At 33.1% G+C, this 20,380-nt stretch overlaps 2 protein-coding genes across 2 annotated transcripts; one reads left to right on the forward strand and one right to left on the reverse strand.

Annotated features, from left to right (window-relative positions):
- Positions 1–131: 131 nt before the first annotated feature.
- On the forward strand, positions 132–3,402 carry LOC110108891. Its single transcript, XM_020839731.2, has 2 exons — positions 132–407; positions 3,128–3,402. Exons 1-2 carry the CDS (start codon positions 286–288, stop codon positions 3,261–3,263), a joined length of 258 nt encoding a protein of 85 aa, XP_020695390.1. The 5' UTR covers positions 132–285; the 3' UTR covers positions 3,264–3,402.
- Positions 3,403–3,892: 490 nt separating this feature from the next.
- LOC110108886 (uncharacterized protein RAB5IF homolog) lies at positions 3,893–8,842 on the reverse strand. The gene is made up of 5 exons (XM_020839722.2): positions 8,524–8,842; positions 8,283–8,386; positions 4,613–4,742; positions 4,310–4,367; positions 3,893–4,268 (listed from the first exon to the last, which is right to left on the reverse strand). The coding sequence occupies exons 1-4, from the start codon at positions 8,626–8,628 to the stop codon at positions 4,329–4,331; spliced, it is 378 nt and encodes a 125-aa protein (XP_020695381.1). The 5' UTR covers positions 8,629–8,842; the 3' UTR covers positions 3,893–4,268; positions 4,310–4,328.
- Positions 8,843–20,380: the final 11,538 nt, after the last annotated feature.

Genomic DNA, 20,380 nt, shown 5'->3' on the forward strand with positions numbered 1-20,380 from the left:
GGCAGCCTTACTTTTTTTTTTTTCATTATTTTTAATGTTCGGTCACATTATATAACGACCATAACATAATTTGAAATGCTACAGGGCATGAAGAGAAATCACCGCTCTCGATCACTGGATGCAGTGACTCGCGGAACTCCTTATCTCAAAATCGTATTCCGTGTTTAATATTATTAGCTAGATCGTCTCCCAGAAACGGGAAACCCAGTAAACCCTAGTCTTCTACTCTCCTCGACTCCGTCCCCTGCTCCTCTCTGTTTTTATCTGTCGATTTTGACGGCGTTCATGGAGAGATTCAAGGTTGGACCTCGCTCGCCGCCGCAAGCATCAATACTGGATAACTTGTCATCCAGCTCTTACCAGATTCCTTCGGATCAAACCCGTGTATTAATACGCTCGGGGTCCAGGTGCATTCGCAAATCGTCAAATTTTAACATTATTTTCTGCTCATTTTTTTTGTCTTTAGGAGGCTGTTTGGATGCACCCGGGATTTAATTTAAGTTGGATTTCGTTAATGCTCTGAATCCGGATTTATGAAATACTAGGGGTGTTAAATCCTGAAAACTGTTGGTAACATTCAATATAAATCATGATAAATATGTGTAACTGTTTGGCAATTCAATTGTAAAGAGATATGACCTCATAAGAAGCTTTTAAAACTACTCAATTTGACCTCATAAGCTACGTATGAACAGAAGCTTCTCAATTTGAGTGCAATAGCACTACCCACTTGCTCTCATAAGAAGCTTTAAAAACTTATCAAATTAAATCAGACCACTGAGTTTAGTTGTACTTCATTGAATTACAAAGAGGATTTCTCATTTTACTAATGCCGTTGTGTACAAAAACTTTGAATATCAAAACCTTTATTAAAAAAAAAAAAAAAAGACTATAGACTTTTCGACTTGGGCTAACATAGTTTTAGTACTATAATTGACTAAAAGCACTCCCCAACCTACTATCTTAATATGGCAAGGATGACATTAGGTATAATAGATTGAAATAGTCTACTAATAGCACAATGTTGAAATATAACGCCACTCTAGCAACAGTAACAGCACAATGCAGAAATATAATAGGTTTATGGAAGTGCAGAAAATTATATACGTTCAGCTGTTAGAAACGGTGCCAAGGAAGTATCGGACATAAAATCGAACAAAGGTATATGCGGTAAAAAACAAACTAGAAACCAACATATTATGGCAAATAAACCAAATAAGCGAGAGGGAGAGATCATACTAGAAGACGATCTTCTGCACGCTAGATTTCCTAGGGCGATTGATCGAGTGATTGCGAGAAGCAGTTGTGGAATGGGGAGCGTCAGTGTGCCTTATTATAGCGAGGATCCGCAACAATGGAGCATGGGAGACCATGGCTTCTGAGCTGTTCTGAAGTGGCAAGAGTGAGGAGATAAGGCGAAAAGTTGGAATCGTGCGGACTCTTCTTCCCTCTCGTGCCAATAAAGCGTTAAATCCACCAAATTGAAGGATTTCGTAAATTCGGGATTTACCACCAAAAGGGGTAGTTTTCCGTCAACCACGGCTTTGATTTACCGTGAGATTTGATTTTGCATTTTTGGCCGTTTGGTTGTATTTAGCTCAAAACGGCCTCAAATCCAACCTAAATTCTGCATCCAAACAGCCCCTAGATATGATAACTAAGTGTTTTATAAGTAACTATTAAAGTTTAGCATTAGAATTTTGTGGTATATATGTAAATACCCCCTTATTTTGCTCCATGTGATTTTTCTTCTTGGAAATTTTGTAGAGATTGTGGGGCTTCAATTGTTATAATCACGCTTAGTTGTGTCAATTTCTGTTAGAGTTCTTTAACCTGAAACATGGAGATTTGCTAATAGAATTAGACTCAAAAGGCTTCAAATGAAGATGCTTGACTGAATTATCTTGACCGTTTTTTGTAATTCAGGGAGGTAAATTAGAATTCGAAATGACAAATTTCTGTTGAAAAGGGTTTGCTGTATTCCTCCTATTAACATTTGTTCTAACTTGCTGCATCGAATAAAATGTAACGGTAATTAGGAGATGCTTTCGTTTTGGTAGCCTTTCTTATTCATTTTATTATTAAAAAATAAAGTTAGCTATTATCATAGAAGATATCACTTGAGCATTCATTTAACTAGATCATGTTCTTTCTTTTTAAACGTGTGATATTCTGATTTGTACTTCATTCCATTGTTTTTGAGGGAAAATTAATTATTTACTCATATAGCTGTTTCTGAAGCACCCGTATATCTTAATCATAAATGAATAATGTCTTTACTATTTCACATCTAGAAGATAAATGTCAGAGGAAAAACCTGAAATAAATTACCAAACAATTTATCAATCTTAAGCAAAATTTACAAAATTTCATGCGAAATAGTTTATTGAGTTTAATCTTCTCAGGATTTACTAAATCTTGGCTTACATGATTTACTAAATCCTACTTGTAGCTTGTTTGATATCCTATTTTAGTCAGGAATTAACCAAGATTTAGCTTAAATATTGTCAAATAGAATTTTAGGGATTTTAAATTCTACTGTTTTGTGAAATTTATTTCAACTCTTTTATTTGTTAAATACATGATTTTAACTTACTTGATGATTTCTCTCTCTCACACAGTTCTTAAATCTTGAAACAAAAAGCCAAATAATTTATTAGCATTTAGCAAATTTAATAGTTGTTGTGCCAACAATTTTCAAAAAATAAAAATAAAAATAAAAAAATTCAAATTTTAATTTGAGAAGGATCAGTCATCTATGAAGTCTTACTTTCTAGAAATAGTAGCATATTATATATTCTACTACTTTGAATGTATGGTTAAGGATCCAACCAATTTTTCTTTAGCGCAAAAGTGAAAGTTTGGTGTTCCTGGGAAAGTGGAATTGGGAAACCTAAAGAATAATTCATTTTTCAACTTAACATTGTACACATAGGCTTCATTTGAATCACCTTTCTTGTTACTTCTTAAAGCAGTTTTTTAAAATAAAAAATTTAATTATTGAACTAAAAAACTGTTTTAAGAAGTAACAAAAAAAAATTGTTCCAAATAAAATCATAGTTATACAGTATAGTTATTAAGAGTTTGAATTGCTCTTAACAGTGTGAACCGGATGCATATTTTGTAGGAATGCAGTATCGCTGTGGACATGCTCTAAGTTGTGTGCCGTTAGTTTTACAGTTGGAGTTTTTATTGGTTTTACGCTGAGGCGGCGGCTAAGGCAGTGGGCTAGCAAACTACTGAAGAGAATTAAAGATGACTGAAAATTCACATTTTGTTATATGATCATAGTGCCATTCTCAATGGATTTTGCGATAATTTGTCTTTTTTTTTTTATAAATGACAGTCGTTTGTTTTAGCTGTTCTTACTTTCGGAAAAGTAATGAGTTCCATCTTTTCTGACACCTTCATATTTGACGATTGTGGATGTCAAATATCATCCGGAGACTAATCAAAATGCTCCACGTTACCCCTTGCTCGACTTGGTACTGTTGATGTGACATATTTTAATTGATCACTGGACGACATTTTGCATCCAATCTCCGCACAGAATAATCTCTCTAGATTGACAAGGCTCCTTTTTAATGCGAAACTCATTCTCTTCAATTGACCTGCATATCACCATATACAAATAACTCTCTTTTTAAAACAAACTCGTTTCTTTTAATTTATTAAAAATCATTATGAACATACCTTTAGACTTTAGTTCACACTATTAATTGCTCCATCTATTCAGATTCAAATGATTTTTCTTTTCTTGATTTACCAAAATTTTATTACGAACCAAAAGATATATCCAAAAAATGTAGGCTTATCACTCAAATAATGATAAATTGTCCAATTATATTATCAAAACCCTGCATGTTCAAGGAAAAAAAGAAGAGGCATGCAATAAACATCTAATAACAAAGCCATCATAATCTTGAAATGATCCAACACAAGCCCATAAGTACTACAAAGAATTGCTCTGCTCATCAATCAAAATAGGAGATGCAGAGTATCGTGCAGTCTTCATTTACTCAAATCTCATGATTTGAAGAAGGAATTAAAGAAAAAAAAAAAAGTTGGTTATTACAAAATAAAGCTTTAGAGTTTTTGGACGGTACAATGAGAATGCCAAGCACAAATCTGTTTCAAAAAGTTGACAGTATTGCCTCTACCGTCCAAATTGAAGATCTAAAGGAAAAAAAAAACAAACAATAAAGATGCAAAGAAAGGAAGAGAATTGTGGAGCCGGCCCAATCTGCTACTTCAAGCAGGATAAAACTGCGAGAATACAAAGGGCAACCGCAGATAGTCTTCGAAGACTTCGATGGAGATAGACGCTCCTAAAAATGTGCCAAGCTGTATACTACTATCCAGGCAAGCTGCAGTTTAACAAGATTTATTATATCTCAGTGCAATAAAGTTGATATGAATAAAGTTTTTTAACATTAAATTTCTCTTAAGATGAATCCATCATAAAATAAATCTAATAACTAAAATGTTTATCCTAATCAGAATTTTTCCAAATTTCAGTATAATCACAAGTGAATCTTTTAAGCAGCATCAGCGAGGTCCCCAAAGTGGAAGAAGAACAGCGGGATGAGAACAAGTGGATATAGATAGTTACCAAGAAAAGAGAGAATGAAGCAAATAGCCCTTCCTGAAGCAACGCCCCATGGCCTCCAAATTCCTCCTCGTCAATCTTCAGAATTTGAGCATAGTATACATATATAATACCAGATGAAAGCACCAGAAATCTGTAAAAACGATAAAAAAAGGATATTAAGGAAAATAATTAAAGCAGAATTTTTGTTGGAGATGGATGATATTAAGTTATGATTTTAGTGTCCGTAAAAGATGAGCACAAAACTTGGCCATTGAAACAACTTTGCAGCTTGCCCTTGCTTAATGATAATTCAGATATAAGCCTATGGATCTTAATAAAATTGGGAATAATGAAATTATAAGTTTTTTTTTAATCAATTGAGGATAAAATGGTAATGTAACTCATTTTAAATTACACGAGCTTAGTTCAAGCTCAAGATTTGGCTCGCAAGTCGAGCTCGAGTCAGGCCTGCAACGAGTTCAACTCGACTCATTTACACCCCTAATAGCAACCAAGTCATGACAAGAATATTCCTTCTCAGGAGCAGATACTTGAAAACTTCTCAACCAAAGTGAAAATCAAGACATAAATCTATCATTGTTCAACTTCTAATTTTAAAATCTATTTCTTGTATATATGTTAAAACTATTTTCAATAGATAATACAATAAAATTAGGCATTTTAATTTTTTCATGTAAACTTAAATTTATGGCATTAACAAGAATAAATAATAGAAAATTATTATATTTAAAGCTTGAATATATTATTGTTATGCTTAACTACAACACATTTAATAAAATCATAAATAAGTTAACACCAACTACATAGTATTATCTTATTGAATTCAACCACCCACATGAGATCCCATCTCCATTAATCAAATGCATTCTTCAATAATCTAATTGACCAGCCCATCACCACACTATCTTCTACACCAAAGAAAACATCAGTGACGCTTAATAGATGGAGTGTGAGGTTGCACTTCGAAAAAGGGGGAGGAATAGATCTCATAAAGTCAACTTTGAGCCTTTCTATGGAAATGATGATTTCTCTATGCATACACATCTATTTTATCATCCTTTTTCTCTCTTTTTGACCTTCGGGAGCATTGTGATGGATAATAAGAACTCATAGAATGTAATGAATTTTGGGCATGAATGTCTCGATCATATATTTGTCTGCAAAATATGCTTCATACCACTTTGAGTTTTTGGAACTTGAATTACTTTCCCAAAGTTACTTTTGACATTAAGAGGGCTTCATACATATCTAGTAGTGCTGAGATTCTTTATAGATGAAAGAGATTGTCATTATTGACTCATTTAATTGAGATAAATGCCTTTTTGGGATCTTTAGGGAGAATAACCTTATTTATCACTATTTTCTCACATTTGTCTTTAATCGAGTGACCCTCCTTTGGTGGGAATGGTAGTACTCTATCAATCATCAATTGAGCATAGGCCGCCTCATTTGATTTGGATTGCCACTGAAGAAGGACATTCAGATCAATAAGTTTAAGCCATAACTTACTGTTTTTTTGTATAGGTCGACAATACATTTATTGTTGCATGTAGATCCCGAACATTGATTTCTCGAAATCCATTAATTATAGAAGAACAAAGTTTTTTAAATTGCTCAATTATTTGGAATAGAGATGACTAACTCCCTATGTTGCACCCTGGGACTACTAAATGTGGTTAGGTCCTTCCTTAATAGGCATATTAAACCCATCATGACTATTGATACCAACCAATATTTATCCATTATAGTGAGGGATAGGTTATGGAAGTGTATGACCTAGATATTGCACACATTTGGCGGAAAATTGCTCTTCAACCTTCCAAAGCAAACAAAACCTTTGGAACTATAGGTAAGAAGTTTCCTCAGTCCTTCGAGAAGTTTGAACTATCAAACCCAACAATTAAGTTTAAAAAGAAAGCCACTTTAAGTAGCATTGCATAATACCACAAGAAATCCTTCAACCATCAGACCATTTAAGTCAATCAATCATTTGATGCTTGGTGTGGCTATCAAATCAACAATTAGTTTTAACCAATATTCCTTGAGAATAATTATTCCTAATTAATTATTGATGGAAAAAGGAGATAGATAAAGATAGGATAAAACCAGTGGATAATGGGGTGATGGAAGTGATTAATGAAGGTTTGGTGGAATAGGACGCAATGGAAGTATAAATGACAATAATGATTCTCCATATCGACAATCAATAAGTCATCTTAGTGGGAATTGTAAACTCCAAAGTGATCCTCATAGATATTTTCAGCCAAGGTCAGGGAACTTGTAGCCTTCGCAATGAAATGTTTAAAGTTAAGAGAATCATGAAAAGAATCACCTCAGTTGTAATTACTTGAAAGAAAATATGGGTAATTGTTAATGTGCAGCTTAGTTTAAGCTCCTAATTGAATAGTGCAAAGAAAAAGAAAAAAAAAATTTATATAAGTTTCTTCAAAGTTACAGAGAAAACATGACATAAAACATTATTTGTAGACCACCACACATCATAGTTATAAAGGTGAATTCACACACTCATGCATATTGAATGACTTGTCATATGATTCTACCATGGTCGTTTTGATATCCAATAAGAAGGTGGACATTCAGTTATAATTCATTATTAGAAAAAGGTGAACTTGTAAATAAAAAAGATTTCCTGAAGATTTGACACTATCTTTGCCAACCACCTGTTCATAGCAGTAATCATGGGCGGAACCCCATTGGGGTCTGGGGGGCAATTGCCCCCCCTCAAAACTTTTTTTTTTTAAAAAAACTTATATGATTTTTTAGGTAATTTGTTCATCTTCATCCATTTTTTAGTCTTTATTACAAGAATTTTTAAGCAATTGCCCCCCCCCCTAAAAATTAGGACTGGTTCCGCCCCTGGCAGTAATAACAGGATTACAAAAAAACAATGGCATGACAGTGTCACATTAATAGGAACTTAGCTCAAGTCAAGTGTCCCCATAGCTCCTCTCCAAAAACCTTCTCGAGAGTCCCTCTCAAGCATCCTTCTCAGAAATTCTTCTAGGAAAATTCTCTTGAGAGACCTTCTCAAGGGATTCATCAAGGAATCATTACAGATCCTCTTGGTTTGCCTCAAAAGCACTTTAAACCCAACCTCTCGACTAGCATACTCTCCTCACTCAGAGCACTCTTCAAAATCCCTAAATCTTCCTCAAAAAGCACCTTACACAAGTTTCAGAAAGCATTTATAACAATTAACAATATACTGTAGTATTCATATCCACTCAGTTGTAAAGCACATTGAATGAGTTACCCCATTGCCCATGCTGAATATTGAAACCGAGATTGGCCATTCAATGTCATACCAGTGAGTTGACACCTCCACCAAAAACTGAAATTTTCGGGTTTTCATGCAAAAAAAGGGCGTCAACTTCGCCCCTTGCTTAATCAATGTGCGAGCAGACATTGCTTAGTCTCCATCATTAAAACAATCCTTCATTGGCTAGATGTTGCCTCTTGAATGAAAAGAAAGCTCTTGAAGGGTGAATTTAGTTAAACATCAATTTAGATTCACTCAAATATTTCAAATTATAGCACCAGTGTATGCTGAAAATTAATGCTCAATATAGAATGAATGACGAACTCACTAACAGCAATTAAGGCGGTTAGCATTACCAGAAAACTAATTGCTAATTTTGGGAGGACTTACACTAAAATCCATACTGCACCAACAAGAGGGATTGCGCCCCAGATCAATCCACACATCAAACCCGCCACTTGCCGGATCCAATGCAGAACATCCCCCAATTGATCCTAAACAAAGGCACCAAACAACATCATATTCAGATATCGCACGAGTTCATGGCCGTAGAATTCAAAAGAGAAGAATGAATGTTACAACAGCATAGACAGCCTTGGCGATGAATCCGGCGTCTAATAAAGATGCCTACCTTGTCCCAAGAGGCCTCCGGATCGAGTAATTTCGCGAACTTGAAGGGGAGACCGTGACCGTTCTGATGCTCGAGTTTGGCCTTCGGAGCTTTGGCCTTCTTCATTTTTCTGGCGATCGGATGCGACGGCGCGATCGCAAAGCCGAATTTAACTATTCGTTAGCCAGGTCAGGTCCTCGCTTCCAGTGCTGCAGTTGATCTCCGTCAACTGCAAAGGTCACAAAGCACGCTGCAAGCTAGGGTTTTGGTAACGAGAACAAGGAGATCAGAAGCGATGCCCACTAGGAGAAGTAGAAAAGCGAACAGATCGGATCGGAGGTCAAGGACGTGGCATTAGAACGAGCGAGCGAGCTTTTTTTCAATTTAATAGAATAGGCTCGGGCCTAGTGTCATCTGGGCGGGTCAAGCCAAATCGGGTCGGTTTGAATATTCAAGCTCTTTTTCGGATTTGACTGGGTTTTCCGTCTTAAATATGCCCTATTATGAGAGATTATTAGGTGGACGGGGAGAACCGTCCGCACAAGTATTGGATACTTAGCGATACTCGCACTCGGTACCGCTGGGTACCCAATACTTATGCGGACGGTGCGCACTCCGCAAGTAATAATTTTTCAATAAGAAGACGGGCCAATTGGAGATATTCATGCCCAAATTCGTCAACAATGAAATCAATGTCATTGGATTCATTTAGGCTAACTTCAAATATTTGCCAAAAAAAAAAAAAGCCCAAAATTAAGGGGTTATTTTGTTGGAATACTTTAGAGGGTAAAGTATTCCAAATGCAGAGATTTTAACAATTTTGACTTTTGGTTTGATAAAAAAGAAATTCAAAGTTAAATTAATTAAATATAGTATAAACCATTCAAGTTCATTTATGAGGTAAAGTAAACTCGCACAGTTTTGAGCAAGAATGCTTTACCCCGCAAGCAAGCTCACTTTATAGCCGTCCGATGTCGGGCACCGCCGGCCACCACCCTCTGGTAACCACCATCATTGGCAACGGCCAACATCGTCGTCAGTCGCTAATCACCACCACCGCGACCCTTCCAACTAACACCATCGGCACACTCTAGTCACCACTTCCATCTGCCACCACTATTGCCACTCTCTGATCACCGCCACCTACCAGTCATCATCGTTGTCACCACCCTCAATAGTAACGGCAGTCACCCATCGCCGACCACCATTTTTGACTTTTACATTGTGTTTATTTTACTTCAAAAAAAAATTATTCATATAAATTTATTTTCTAAAGCCTAAACAATAAAAAAAATAGTCATTTTACGCTATGTTCCTTTTAAACTATCTTTCTTTTTTAGCCAGCCAGCCAATTTATTTTGAGCCGTCAGCTATTACTTTGCTCGGACAATTCTCTCTAAATCCTTCTAAGATATATTCATCCATAAAATAAGAATGAGGTAATAAGGGCTGCATGCGCTGTATGTGCAGACTACATAGCCTTCTTCACAGATATCACTGTCCAAAGTACCAAAACAAATAGAGAAAAGCATTCACACGGAATTGAATGAATGAGTGCTTGTCCTTTAGACGGAATTATTTACAATAAAAGCGCATGAATCACGAGAAGCATAAATTCCTTACCTTACTTTCCTTCCATTTTTAGTATGGACTTTTTTCACGTTGGCAAAAGCTCAAGATTAGTTTTACGATAACTAGGTCAAAAAATATGATTTTTCAAAGTATCCAAGTTTATAATCTCAAATATATTTGATTAGGAAAATTGCATTTTCAAATTTAACAAAAAAATTTATAAATAAATAAAAGCACCATACCATTTTATAAAATATAATATTGAAAAAAATATCTCAAATATTTTTGAAAACACATATATAAATATATATGAATTCAATAATTTGTTTTAAAACTTAAATATAAATTATGTAAATAATTTTTAAAATTATACATGCATTAATCATTCTAAGACTTCATTTGGAACAGTTTTCTTAATGATTCTCAAAACAGCTTTTATGTATAAAAATTTAAAATTTTATACTAAAAATTTACTTTAAAAACATTAAGAAAGTAGTCCCAAACAAAAAGTCTAAGGTTTTGTTTGGAAAGACTTTTTTACTGCTTTCTAAGATAATTTTTTAGTACAAAAATTCTAATTCAAAAAAATTTTATATTAAAAAATTATTTTAAAAATAAATAAGAAAGTCGTCCCAAACAAAATCTTAAATTTTTATTCATGATTACTTTGACTTTTATAAATTCTCAAATTCTTTTAAGAAAAATTTCATTCTAGAATGCTTAGAAATGAGCCAACTCAAAGCGTATCCTCCAAAGAACAATCTTCAGCCAGCCGTTCGATCCCATCATTAGGCCCATCTCCTCTACTCATAAAAAAGTGGGGTCAACGGTCAACCGCCATCAGTTTCTACGTTCAATCGTCGTGTTCAAAGGAAGTCATCTCCTAAATTTTGCATTTTATTTTTTCCCCTATAGTACTATATCGATTATATCATCGTTAATTTTAAGATCAAATGATTTATGTAATTTATAACAAAAAAATTACATCTTGTGTCATTTTATCAAATTTTATTTTGATTTAATTATTTCTTAAATAAAAAATAGTTAACATGGGTTTTTTTAATAAAAATAAAAATATTATTTATTTCTATTGTTCACACATATTTTTATTGATGAGCGTCTATTATAGTAAAAAAAAATTTATATTTAAAATTTTGTATTAAAAAATTATTTTAAAAAATAGTAAAGAAAAACTGTTCAAACGCAACATAAATAATAACGAGGGAAACAATTTTTTTATTACAATATTATTATCGCTAATCACATATTAATTATTATTTAGTATTAGAGAGAGAGAGAGAGAGAGATTGTGGAGTCCACCAACTCCTTGCCATTAAATAGTTGAAGATAAGGAGCACATGTGACATGTGGAGTTGATGCATGTGATGATTCCTTGCTTTATCGATTTCCATTTTCATATATCGCCCACGTTAAATTACGACCATTTTCACAAAGTATTAATAATATTGTATTATTATTATTATTATTATTATTATCAATAATGAGAGCCTCAGTGTCTAAGTTTTGGTTTAATTTATAGAAGTTGTATCAGAAAAATAATTTTTTTAAAAAATTATTATAGATATTATAAATAATTCTCTAAAAAAATAGATTTTTTTTTTAATTATAGCTATCATGCCCAAATAAATTTAATTTTATAAGAGAATTTTTAAAAAGTATGGTAGTGGCCTAAAAAATAAAATAGGAAGAAAGTTGCTTAATTAAAGTATTATAATAATCATAAAATAGTTGGCAACTTCGTGATCATGGGTCCCACTACCGCCCTTATCTTTTTTATTGTGATGTGCAGGCGAGCCGTCCGATTATTATAATGCGCATCAATTTTGGTGCCGAAGAGCGTTAATCCAACTGTTTTGATTGCTTGAAGTAAATCTCCCACCAAACTACTGGTGCACCTAACCTTCTGTGGAATTGACCATTCGTCGAACACCGCTAGGGATTAATTAGTCTAATTAATGCCGCCTTTCTAAGTTTGTTAATAGCTTTGCCAATATTGATTCCAATTTTGTTTAATTCCTTTTATATGTATTTTTTATATTGGATTTAGTTAGGAAAATTTCGCTTGCTACAGTTTTCTACTATTTTTTTCCGGAATATTTAGCTCAATTAAGAGTTAAGGCAAATTCACATACACAATACATACGCGAGACTCGAACCCAATACCTTTTGATTGCTTACCAGAACTCCCAACCAACAGAGCAAGGTGAGTTGCTTTTCTTACTATTTTTTAAAGTAACTTTTTAGTACAAAATTTTCATGATATATGCGTTCAAAAGCTACCCTAAGCTAAGCCTGAGGTTTTGTTTGAAACAGTTTTCTTAATACTTTTTTAAAATAATTTTCTAGTACAATTTTTTTTTTATAACAAAAATATCTACCCATTGTCACATCGGTAGGAGGTGCTTGACGGTGTAACTAATTCCTCAGCAGGACCTAGCGGAGCCAACCCACAGGTACCAGGCCCATGCTTTGCTACTCCCTTCGAATGAGGCGAGCCATTTGAGAGGGGATTCAAAAATAGGTTAGGAACCCCCCAGCCATGCTTGCCCATCAACCAATCTAAGCCCGATGGGGAAAAAACAAGCATTGGCCAAAAGTGTCCCAAATGAAGCGTAAGTTTAGTCGATTTTATTTATGCATTTTTAATATCTTGATTTTTTTTTCTCATTATAAATTTTTATTTTAATATTTTCTAAGCGAAATTTTACGAACATTTGACTTTTTATTATGAATAAGGAGCCAATACTAGATATTGTTCAGTGTTTTGCTAATTACAGGCTTTACAACTAATTTACTACTAAGCCCTAAACATACAAAAACAAAATCATTAGTGTCCTTGCTAATTGGCTCTCCGCACTAATAAACAAATTCATTAATTGAGCTCCAACTCCTTAATTTCTTTCTTTCCTTCTTCTAATCTATGATCAATAGATTTAATTATTTAAGTATTCATAATCATCTAATTAATGATAATAGTATTTCTTTCATCTTTGTCAAAATTATAATTTTTTTAATATACACAGTCTGAACTAAAATTTATCAATTTACATTAATTTAATCACCAAATGGTCTGATGATTAAAAAAAGAAAAAAATGGGCACTATTTTTATTGGAAGGGTTAGGCAAGAATTTTTATATTTGTCGTTTTATATTTGTTTTGCTTAATGTGATGGCCTTATCAAAAACATTTTGTACGAAACAAATGTCTTCAAATTGTTTATGATAAGATCAAGTAAATAACATTTTAAGAGGAGACTTTCATTGCTTGCAAGTATTTTCAAAATTGAAAATAGAGCCTTTAAATTCATTATTTTTATCTAACCTTTCATTTTGTCATAGCTGAAGTTTCAAGTTCTTGGATCCCAAATTCATATTATATCTTGAATTTTTTTTTTTGGTGGAAAATGATTGAATGATGGTGCTTTGATTAAATTTTGATCATAATTCTTTTAAAATAGCGAAATTTATTTTAAAATTAGTTTAAAATACCATTTAATTGATTATTTGTGAATTACATTAATCATAAAAAAATATGAGGATGTACAAAATTCATAATGACTTAGAATATCTTATTTTAACGCAAAATTTCTAATTCTTTTTAATTGACCAAAAAGTGGAATATTAGTATTGTTGCGTCCTGGAGTATTCGTGGCGGAAGAGAAATATATAGTTTAACTTCTTAGTATTGTACGAAGATCCAGCACACAATCAGATAAATGAGAGGGTGTAGCATTCATAAGAGACACAAGAGTTTTTACGTGGAAACTCTTAAAAAGGGAAAAAATCACGGGGCCTAGCCCAGTTTGAATGAATCCACTATTCTTTGCAGTTGATTACAAATGAGGCCCTTCTTTGGGAGAAGGCGTTAGTTCGAAGTAGCAAATATACATCATATAGAGTGTATTAGGAGTCGGAAGAATCAATGTTGATATGTTCATTTGGGCAGTAGGACCACATTCGGCGAGCGACGTAGGTCGGAAGAACCGTAATCGGATGACAGTGGTCGGAAAGACTGTATTAGGCAAGAAATTGGGGCCAAAAAGAACGTTGTCTGGTGAGGGAGTTCGGAACGACCATAGTCGGGCAGAACTCTGGGCATCAGGTGGTGGTCCGACAGAAGTCTGGGCCCCAGGTGGTGGTTTGGCAGCACTCCGGTATCATGTAGCGGTCCAATAGTGGCACTTTAGCATCAGGGGGGCACTCCAGCTTTGGGTGGCACTTCGATGACCTTGATGGTCTGGTGGTGGTTTGACAGAACCTGGAGGTGGTGCGGCATAATTTGTCGGTGGTGCAGCAGAACTCCGGCGGTGGTCGAGAAGAAGCTAGGCGGCTGGAGCTTTCATCCTCCTCTTCCTTCTTCTCTCTTGGCTCTTCCCCCCTTTCATGAGGAAATGGGGTTCTATTTATAGAATTCTTGAGTGGCATGAATTGTAAATAAGTGGAAGATCAAGGGTAAATTTGGAGGGGTTTGAATGGACGGCCGATCTTGATTCCTACGATCATGCATCGTTCAATGGATATTTGACTGTCTTAATGATATCAGAATTTGATGATCTTGAGCTCGTTGGATTCGTCTCGTCGAGCCACTCGATTCGACTATAAGCATGTAATGATTGAAGATTGTTTGGTAACCCAAATTGTAGTTCGATCCTTTCAAAAGTGCTTCGGGTCTTTGATTTGGACTCATTTGGGCTCGGATTGAGTCGATTTTGGTGTCGTTGGGTTCGTGTTTCCGAGAAGCTCAGTTCGACTGTAAGTTTGTTGAAATCAGAATTCAGATGATCTCCGATTTAATTTTTGAAGTTTCCAACATGATTTTGCCTCGAGATTCGTGCTCGATCAAGATAATTTTTGACGATGCATCAAATATTAATCTCAACAAAATAAGGCACATAGGAAGATAACTTACATAATAATTTTTATATAATGTTCATAATAAATTATTATCATTTTCTTTTTTCTATATATTATTAATTGACTATAATTAATAATATAATTTAGATAGTTCTTCAGTTAAAAAATGTTTTTATGACATTTTTATGCTGCTGAAAAAAAGTAGAGATCTCATGCAAAAAAAAAAAAAAAAATCTCATTATAAAGTTCCACCCCTGCACTAGAGTTTATGTACTACAATTTAACTTGCTTCAATTTATTATTTTATTGAACGTTCAAATGAAAGATCTAATCAAGAATCTCATTTGAGTTAATCTATTTCTTTATCACTTAAAGATGATAGAAAAAAATTTCTGATCCAATAATAGATATGAGATATAAATGATTATATTTCCCTAAACTCAGAGAAGGCCATATAAACAAAGTAAAACTAGGTTATTCTTAGTAACCTCAATATTGATGACATAATAAAGTTGAATGTTGGACCAATCTTCATCCTCTTAGAGATAAAACCATAAAGGTGAATGTCCTAGAGAATATATGTAGAAAGCCATAATTAAAGATTAAATGAATCATTAAGGATGGGATTAAATGTTAACAATAATTTGCCTTTCGTGCTAAAATATTAATTCTTTGAAGTAATCATTCGCCACATGAAATATATGAAATGGATGTTTGAATGTCATATAAGCTCGAAAAAATCAAGATCATATCACATAGACTATATAGTAACAAGTGCTCCTTATAATTTAAAATGATACAAATCAATGAAATTTTATTAAAAAATATAAGATGACAAGTAATAACAAAAAATTCATTAAAAAATTCACAAACATGTCCTCATTTTCAAATGAAAAACACAATTACTTAAGAGAGAGAGAGAGAGAGAGAGTTTAGAGATATGAAAGAGGCTAAAGTTTTACTTATCAATCGATGCAAATAATCATCATCTTCCGATTAATGTTGCTAGACTCCCATCCTTTAGATTTCACCACATGACTGGCGTCACTATAGCATCGACATCAGATTCTTGCACCCCTCAATATTGTTGGACCATTTTTTTCCATTTTCCAATCAATGCCAGTGTTTGTAGCCATTTGATTGCATTGCGCATTCTCATTATCAGGCAACACTAACAATATTTAATTATTGTCTTAATGTCATTGTTGCTCGTTAATTAAAATTGTTGCCCATCACCCTCAATTTTATTTTATACTACACTCATAGGAGGCTACGTCAACGATCACAATTTTATAATCACACATTCTCTAATTAAAGGGAAGGACAAAGTTTATAATCTTCAACTACATATTGGATTATTTATATTGGGTCAAACCTCATGGTTTTTCCTAGATGGATTTTTCATACATATAAACTCAGTGCCTCTTATGAGCTTCCTTTAGTTGGGTTTATGTGAAGTTTTAAGTAACACTAAGGCTTCGTTTGGGACGGCTTTTTTATTGCTTTCCAAAACGGAGTTTTAGTACAAAAATTTGTACTAAAACTCCGTTTTGGAAAGCAATAAAAAAGCCGTCCCAAACGAAGCCTAAGGCTTAATTTGGGTCAACTTTCTTACTACTTTGCTTTTGAGATCACAACCACCATTGTTTTGGCCACTGCTTGTTATTGTTTTTTTTAAAAAGTTGTATTAAGAAGTTATTTTCTATAATTTTAAAAACTTAATTTCTCTACAACTATATTTCAAAGCAATAAAAAAGTCACCCTAAATAAAGCTTAAATCTATTTATTATCAATAGCTTTGATTATTTTGAATATATATATAGTAATTCGAATTATATAGTTAATTAATTCATTTACAAATTATATAAAAAATGAAGGCATTTATAATTATTTTGGAGATAACATCTTAAAGTTTGAGTATATTTATATTAAATATATTTGCACCTATAAGATTCTAATTTTAATATAAAACACAAAATTAAAAAAAAAAGTTCTTTGTTTAGGATATTTATATAAAATGGAGATAAAGTATCATAATAAAAAATAAAAAATACTTATTTGTGAAAAAAAAAACAAAGCAATTTGTTAGGCATATTGATTTAAGAAAAAAAAAAAACTTATATAATATAGATTCAGTTCTTATTTCTTATAATTTCCACTCATTATTTAAATAATTAAAAAAAAATAAAGAATACGCATGATACAATCCTTCTATGCACAGGTAAGCAATTCAGATCATCACGAACTTATTGTTACCGCCAGCTCAATGATTGTCCAAATCAAATAACCCACTGAAATCCACCGTCCACGTAGCGAACCCAACACTCTGATCTTCTACCACGTGTCGGGCTGCGCTGGCTCAGTTTAACCAGCCATTTTGACTCCTTTTGTCGTCACGTGTACGTCAAGAAAACCCACGTTTTTTGGCCAGGAAATAAGAAGGCAACAGCTCAAAGAACGTGTTAGCAAGTCTTAAATGTTTTCCCCGCTTCTATCGTATTGAGCACATTATAGTATACTCTTTAAAAGAAAATTAGTGATATTTAATATGTAATTACAAATTATTAAGGTTTTATTTTTCAATGTTATTTTGTATTTTCTTTTATTTCATATTATAATGCTAAAGTAAAGTAGATAAATTTTCTTTGATAAAATTGCGATTAAACTTATTTTTTTAAATTATGTTCTTATTCAAATTCAAATTGTGTAACCTATGTGTAATGCATTGGTTCTTGTTAAAATTAGGATAATTTTACCTATTTATCAAGCACTCTTTATTAGACTACCACTTATAACATTTAAAGCTTCATATTTCATTTGTATGGCTTTTTTACTGCTTCTTAAAGCAGTTTTTAATACAAAAAATTTAATTTTTATACCAAAAAGTTGATTTAAGAAGTAGTAAGAAAACAGTCCCAAACAAAGTCTCAAGCTAAAAACTTTTGACTTTGTCAACAACCAAACTTCATGACCTTCTTCTCAAATTGATTATGCCTTTGATTACGAAGCCATCATCATATTACCATCTATCTAAAAAATTATTCAAACATTTCCTATGTCCTTGAGAGAACAACCTACTCAGGGTATTCATCAAACTACTTTTGCACGAGGAACTAGTTGACATATGTAAATTATTGCAAAACTTTGTTGGTGTTCCTCTCACATCATTAGTTCTACGTTCAACCCATTGAGCCAAATAAGATTCCGATTATGTAAGTCAATCATGAAATTATAAGAAAATCTTTTTAGGTCCACATATCTCCTTAATATCATGATAATCTTATATCTCTACAAGTCCTCAAGTATAGTTCAATTGGATGATGACAAGACTACTCTTTATTAGGATTTTATTATAACACTAAATGCCTGGTGGTGATATATAGAGCTATGAAATTCTTTACTTTAAAAGTTCTCTCCACCAAAAAGTTCTCAAATTTAAGAACAATGATTATTTATAGATTTCTAAGCCAAATAATCTAATAATTTTTACAACATTTTTTTATACTCAATTAAATGGCCCAAATAAATAACCTCGACCACGTTATTGTTCTTAGACGTCTAAGTGCTTCAATGAATTCAAAATTGTGTGATATTGGACTTCTTAAATTGATATTGTCAAGATTCTTACTATTATTATTATTATTATATATATATATATATAAACAAAAACACAAATTTTATTAAATCATAAAAAGGAAGTATATCAAGCAAAAAAAAAAATGAAATGATTAAAAAGCTATAGAAGATACAAAGGGTTAACAACCCATCAGCCCAGTAGTTGGTAGAGGCTTCCAATTACTCTGAAGTCAGGCATGGACCATCCAGTTTGGATTTGAGAGTAGTAACACAGCAAGTAGCCATCCCATCAAGAAATGCACTACCAAAGAATTCCATGAGCCACGACTTCAAAATAGTGATCCCTAGCCATGTCTTTGCCTAAAACATTATAAAGCACAACTGCAAATTTTAAATGAAGCTCTAGTAAAACGGCAACCACCTAAAGCCAATCAATGCCCAAATCGCCACCACCACAGAGAAACTAACAACCATAGAGAAGCAACAAACAATAACACATTCAAAAAATTATTTCATACCACGTTTACCCCTCCCATGAGAGGAAACAGAAACAACCGGACGGTCATTCTGCAAAGCAAAATCATCCCCATGAACATCATCTCCACTTGCCCCGAAGAGGAATCGGACGAGCATTGAAGCCAATCTAGTTGCATCCTAACACTCTCCCCCGAATTGGCACCCACATGAGCAACAAAGCCTCAGGTGATAATAAATTAACATGGACCTCAATAAAACGGCCAGTTACTTGAACAGTAGGCGTCACCGGGGAAAGAATTATAGGAACAACAATACGAGCAGAGAGCTCACTTGCCAAGCCTACACCAGAAGGTGTTACCGATTTATCCACACCCAAATTAACCGAAGAGCAAGCCAGCAAAGACCCCGAGGAAAATTCATATGACTTAATTAATTATATATAAGCACTGAAATTGTAAGATTTTTGATCTATTAATAATCTTGAAAAAAATTATAATTACATATGACTTAATTAATGAAATGTTGGCCCATATATAATGATTGTTTTAATTGAGATCTAAAAATACATTGAAATCCGTGCATAATCATATAAATTTTATAATAATATATTAATAGTAAAATAAATAAAATATCCCTATCTTTTTAAAGTATAAGTGCCGCTTTCTAGAAAGAAAAAAAGAGTTTTTAAGAAAAGCATAGATGCTCAGTTTTTTAATAACTCTTAATTCGTCTTTATCTTTCATATATATAGCTAAATCGTCCCACGTAGTAGTTGACTTGCCCTTTACCAAACTCCCCCAAATCAATTCTACCAACTTAAGAAACATAGTAAGATAATAAAAAATATTGCCAAATGTAATCTAAAATGCTCGGGAAATTGATGTTTTTGAATTGAAAAGAACCATTTAATCATAATATCTTTTTTATTATTAGCAAAAGACTTAGAATTTTACATGAGAGGATGCGAAAGAGTTTACCTAAAAATTATTAGGGATAAAACTTCTAAAATATACATATTGCATGAGAATTTAAGAGCTAAATTTTATGATTATACATAGTTACATAGAGTTCTCTTAAATTTAGAGAAGGTAAGGGCCACCCCTAACCATCTTAATGATTCCATTCATATCTACAATACCTTTGTATATATCCCATGAAGATCGATATATTAATGCTAGTGATCCTATTTTTCATAGTTACTTCAAGGTTGAGCTCCTCCTTGTGACTTGTCATCTCACCACAGGGCCAATTTCTCTTATTGAAGAAGAGAAATCCTATTCCCTATTACTTATAATTTCATTCCCTCCATTTTCCTCCTCCAAGATCACCAACTTACTTTTCTAAGAGCGATGGCCCTTTTTTTTTTTTTTTTTTTTTT

This window comes from Dendrobium catenatum, unplaced genomic scaffold, assembly GCF_001605985.2.
Source record: "Dendrobium catenatum unplaced genomic scaffold, ASM160598v2 fragScaff_scaffold_1297, whole genome shotgun sequence".
NCBI classification, from domain to species: Eukaryota; Viridiplantae; Streptophyta; class Magnoliopsida; order Asparagales; family Orchidaceae; genus Dendrobium; species Dendrobium catenatum.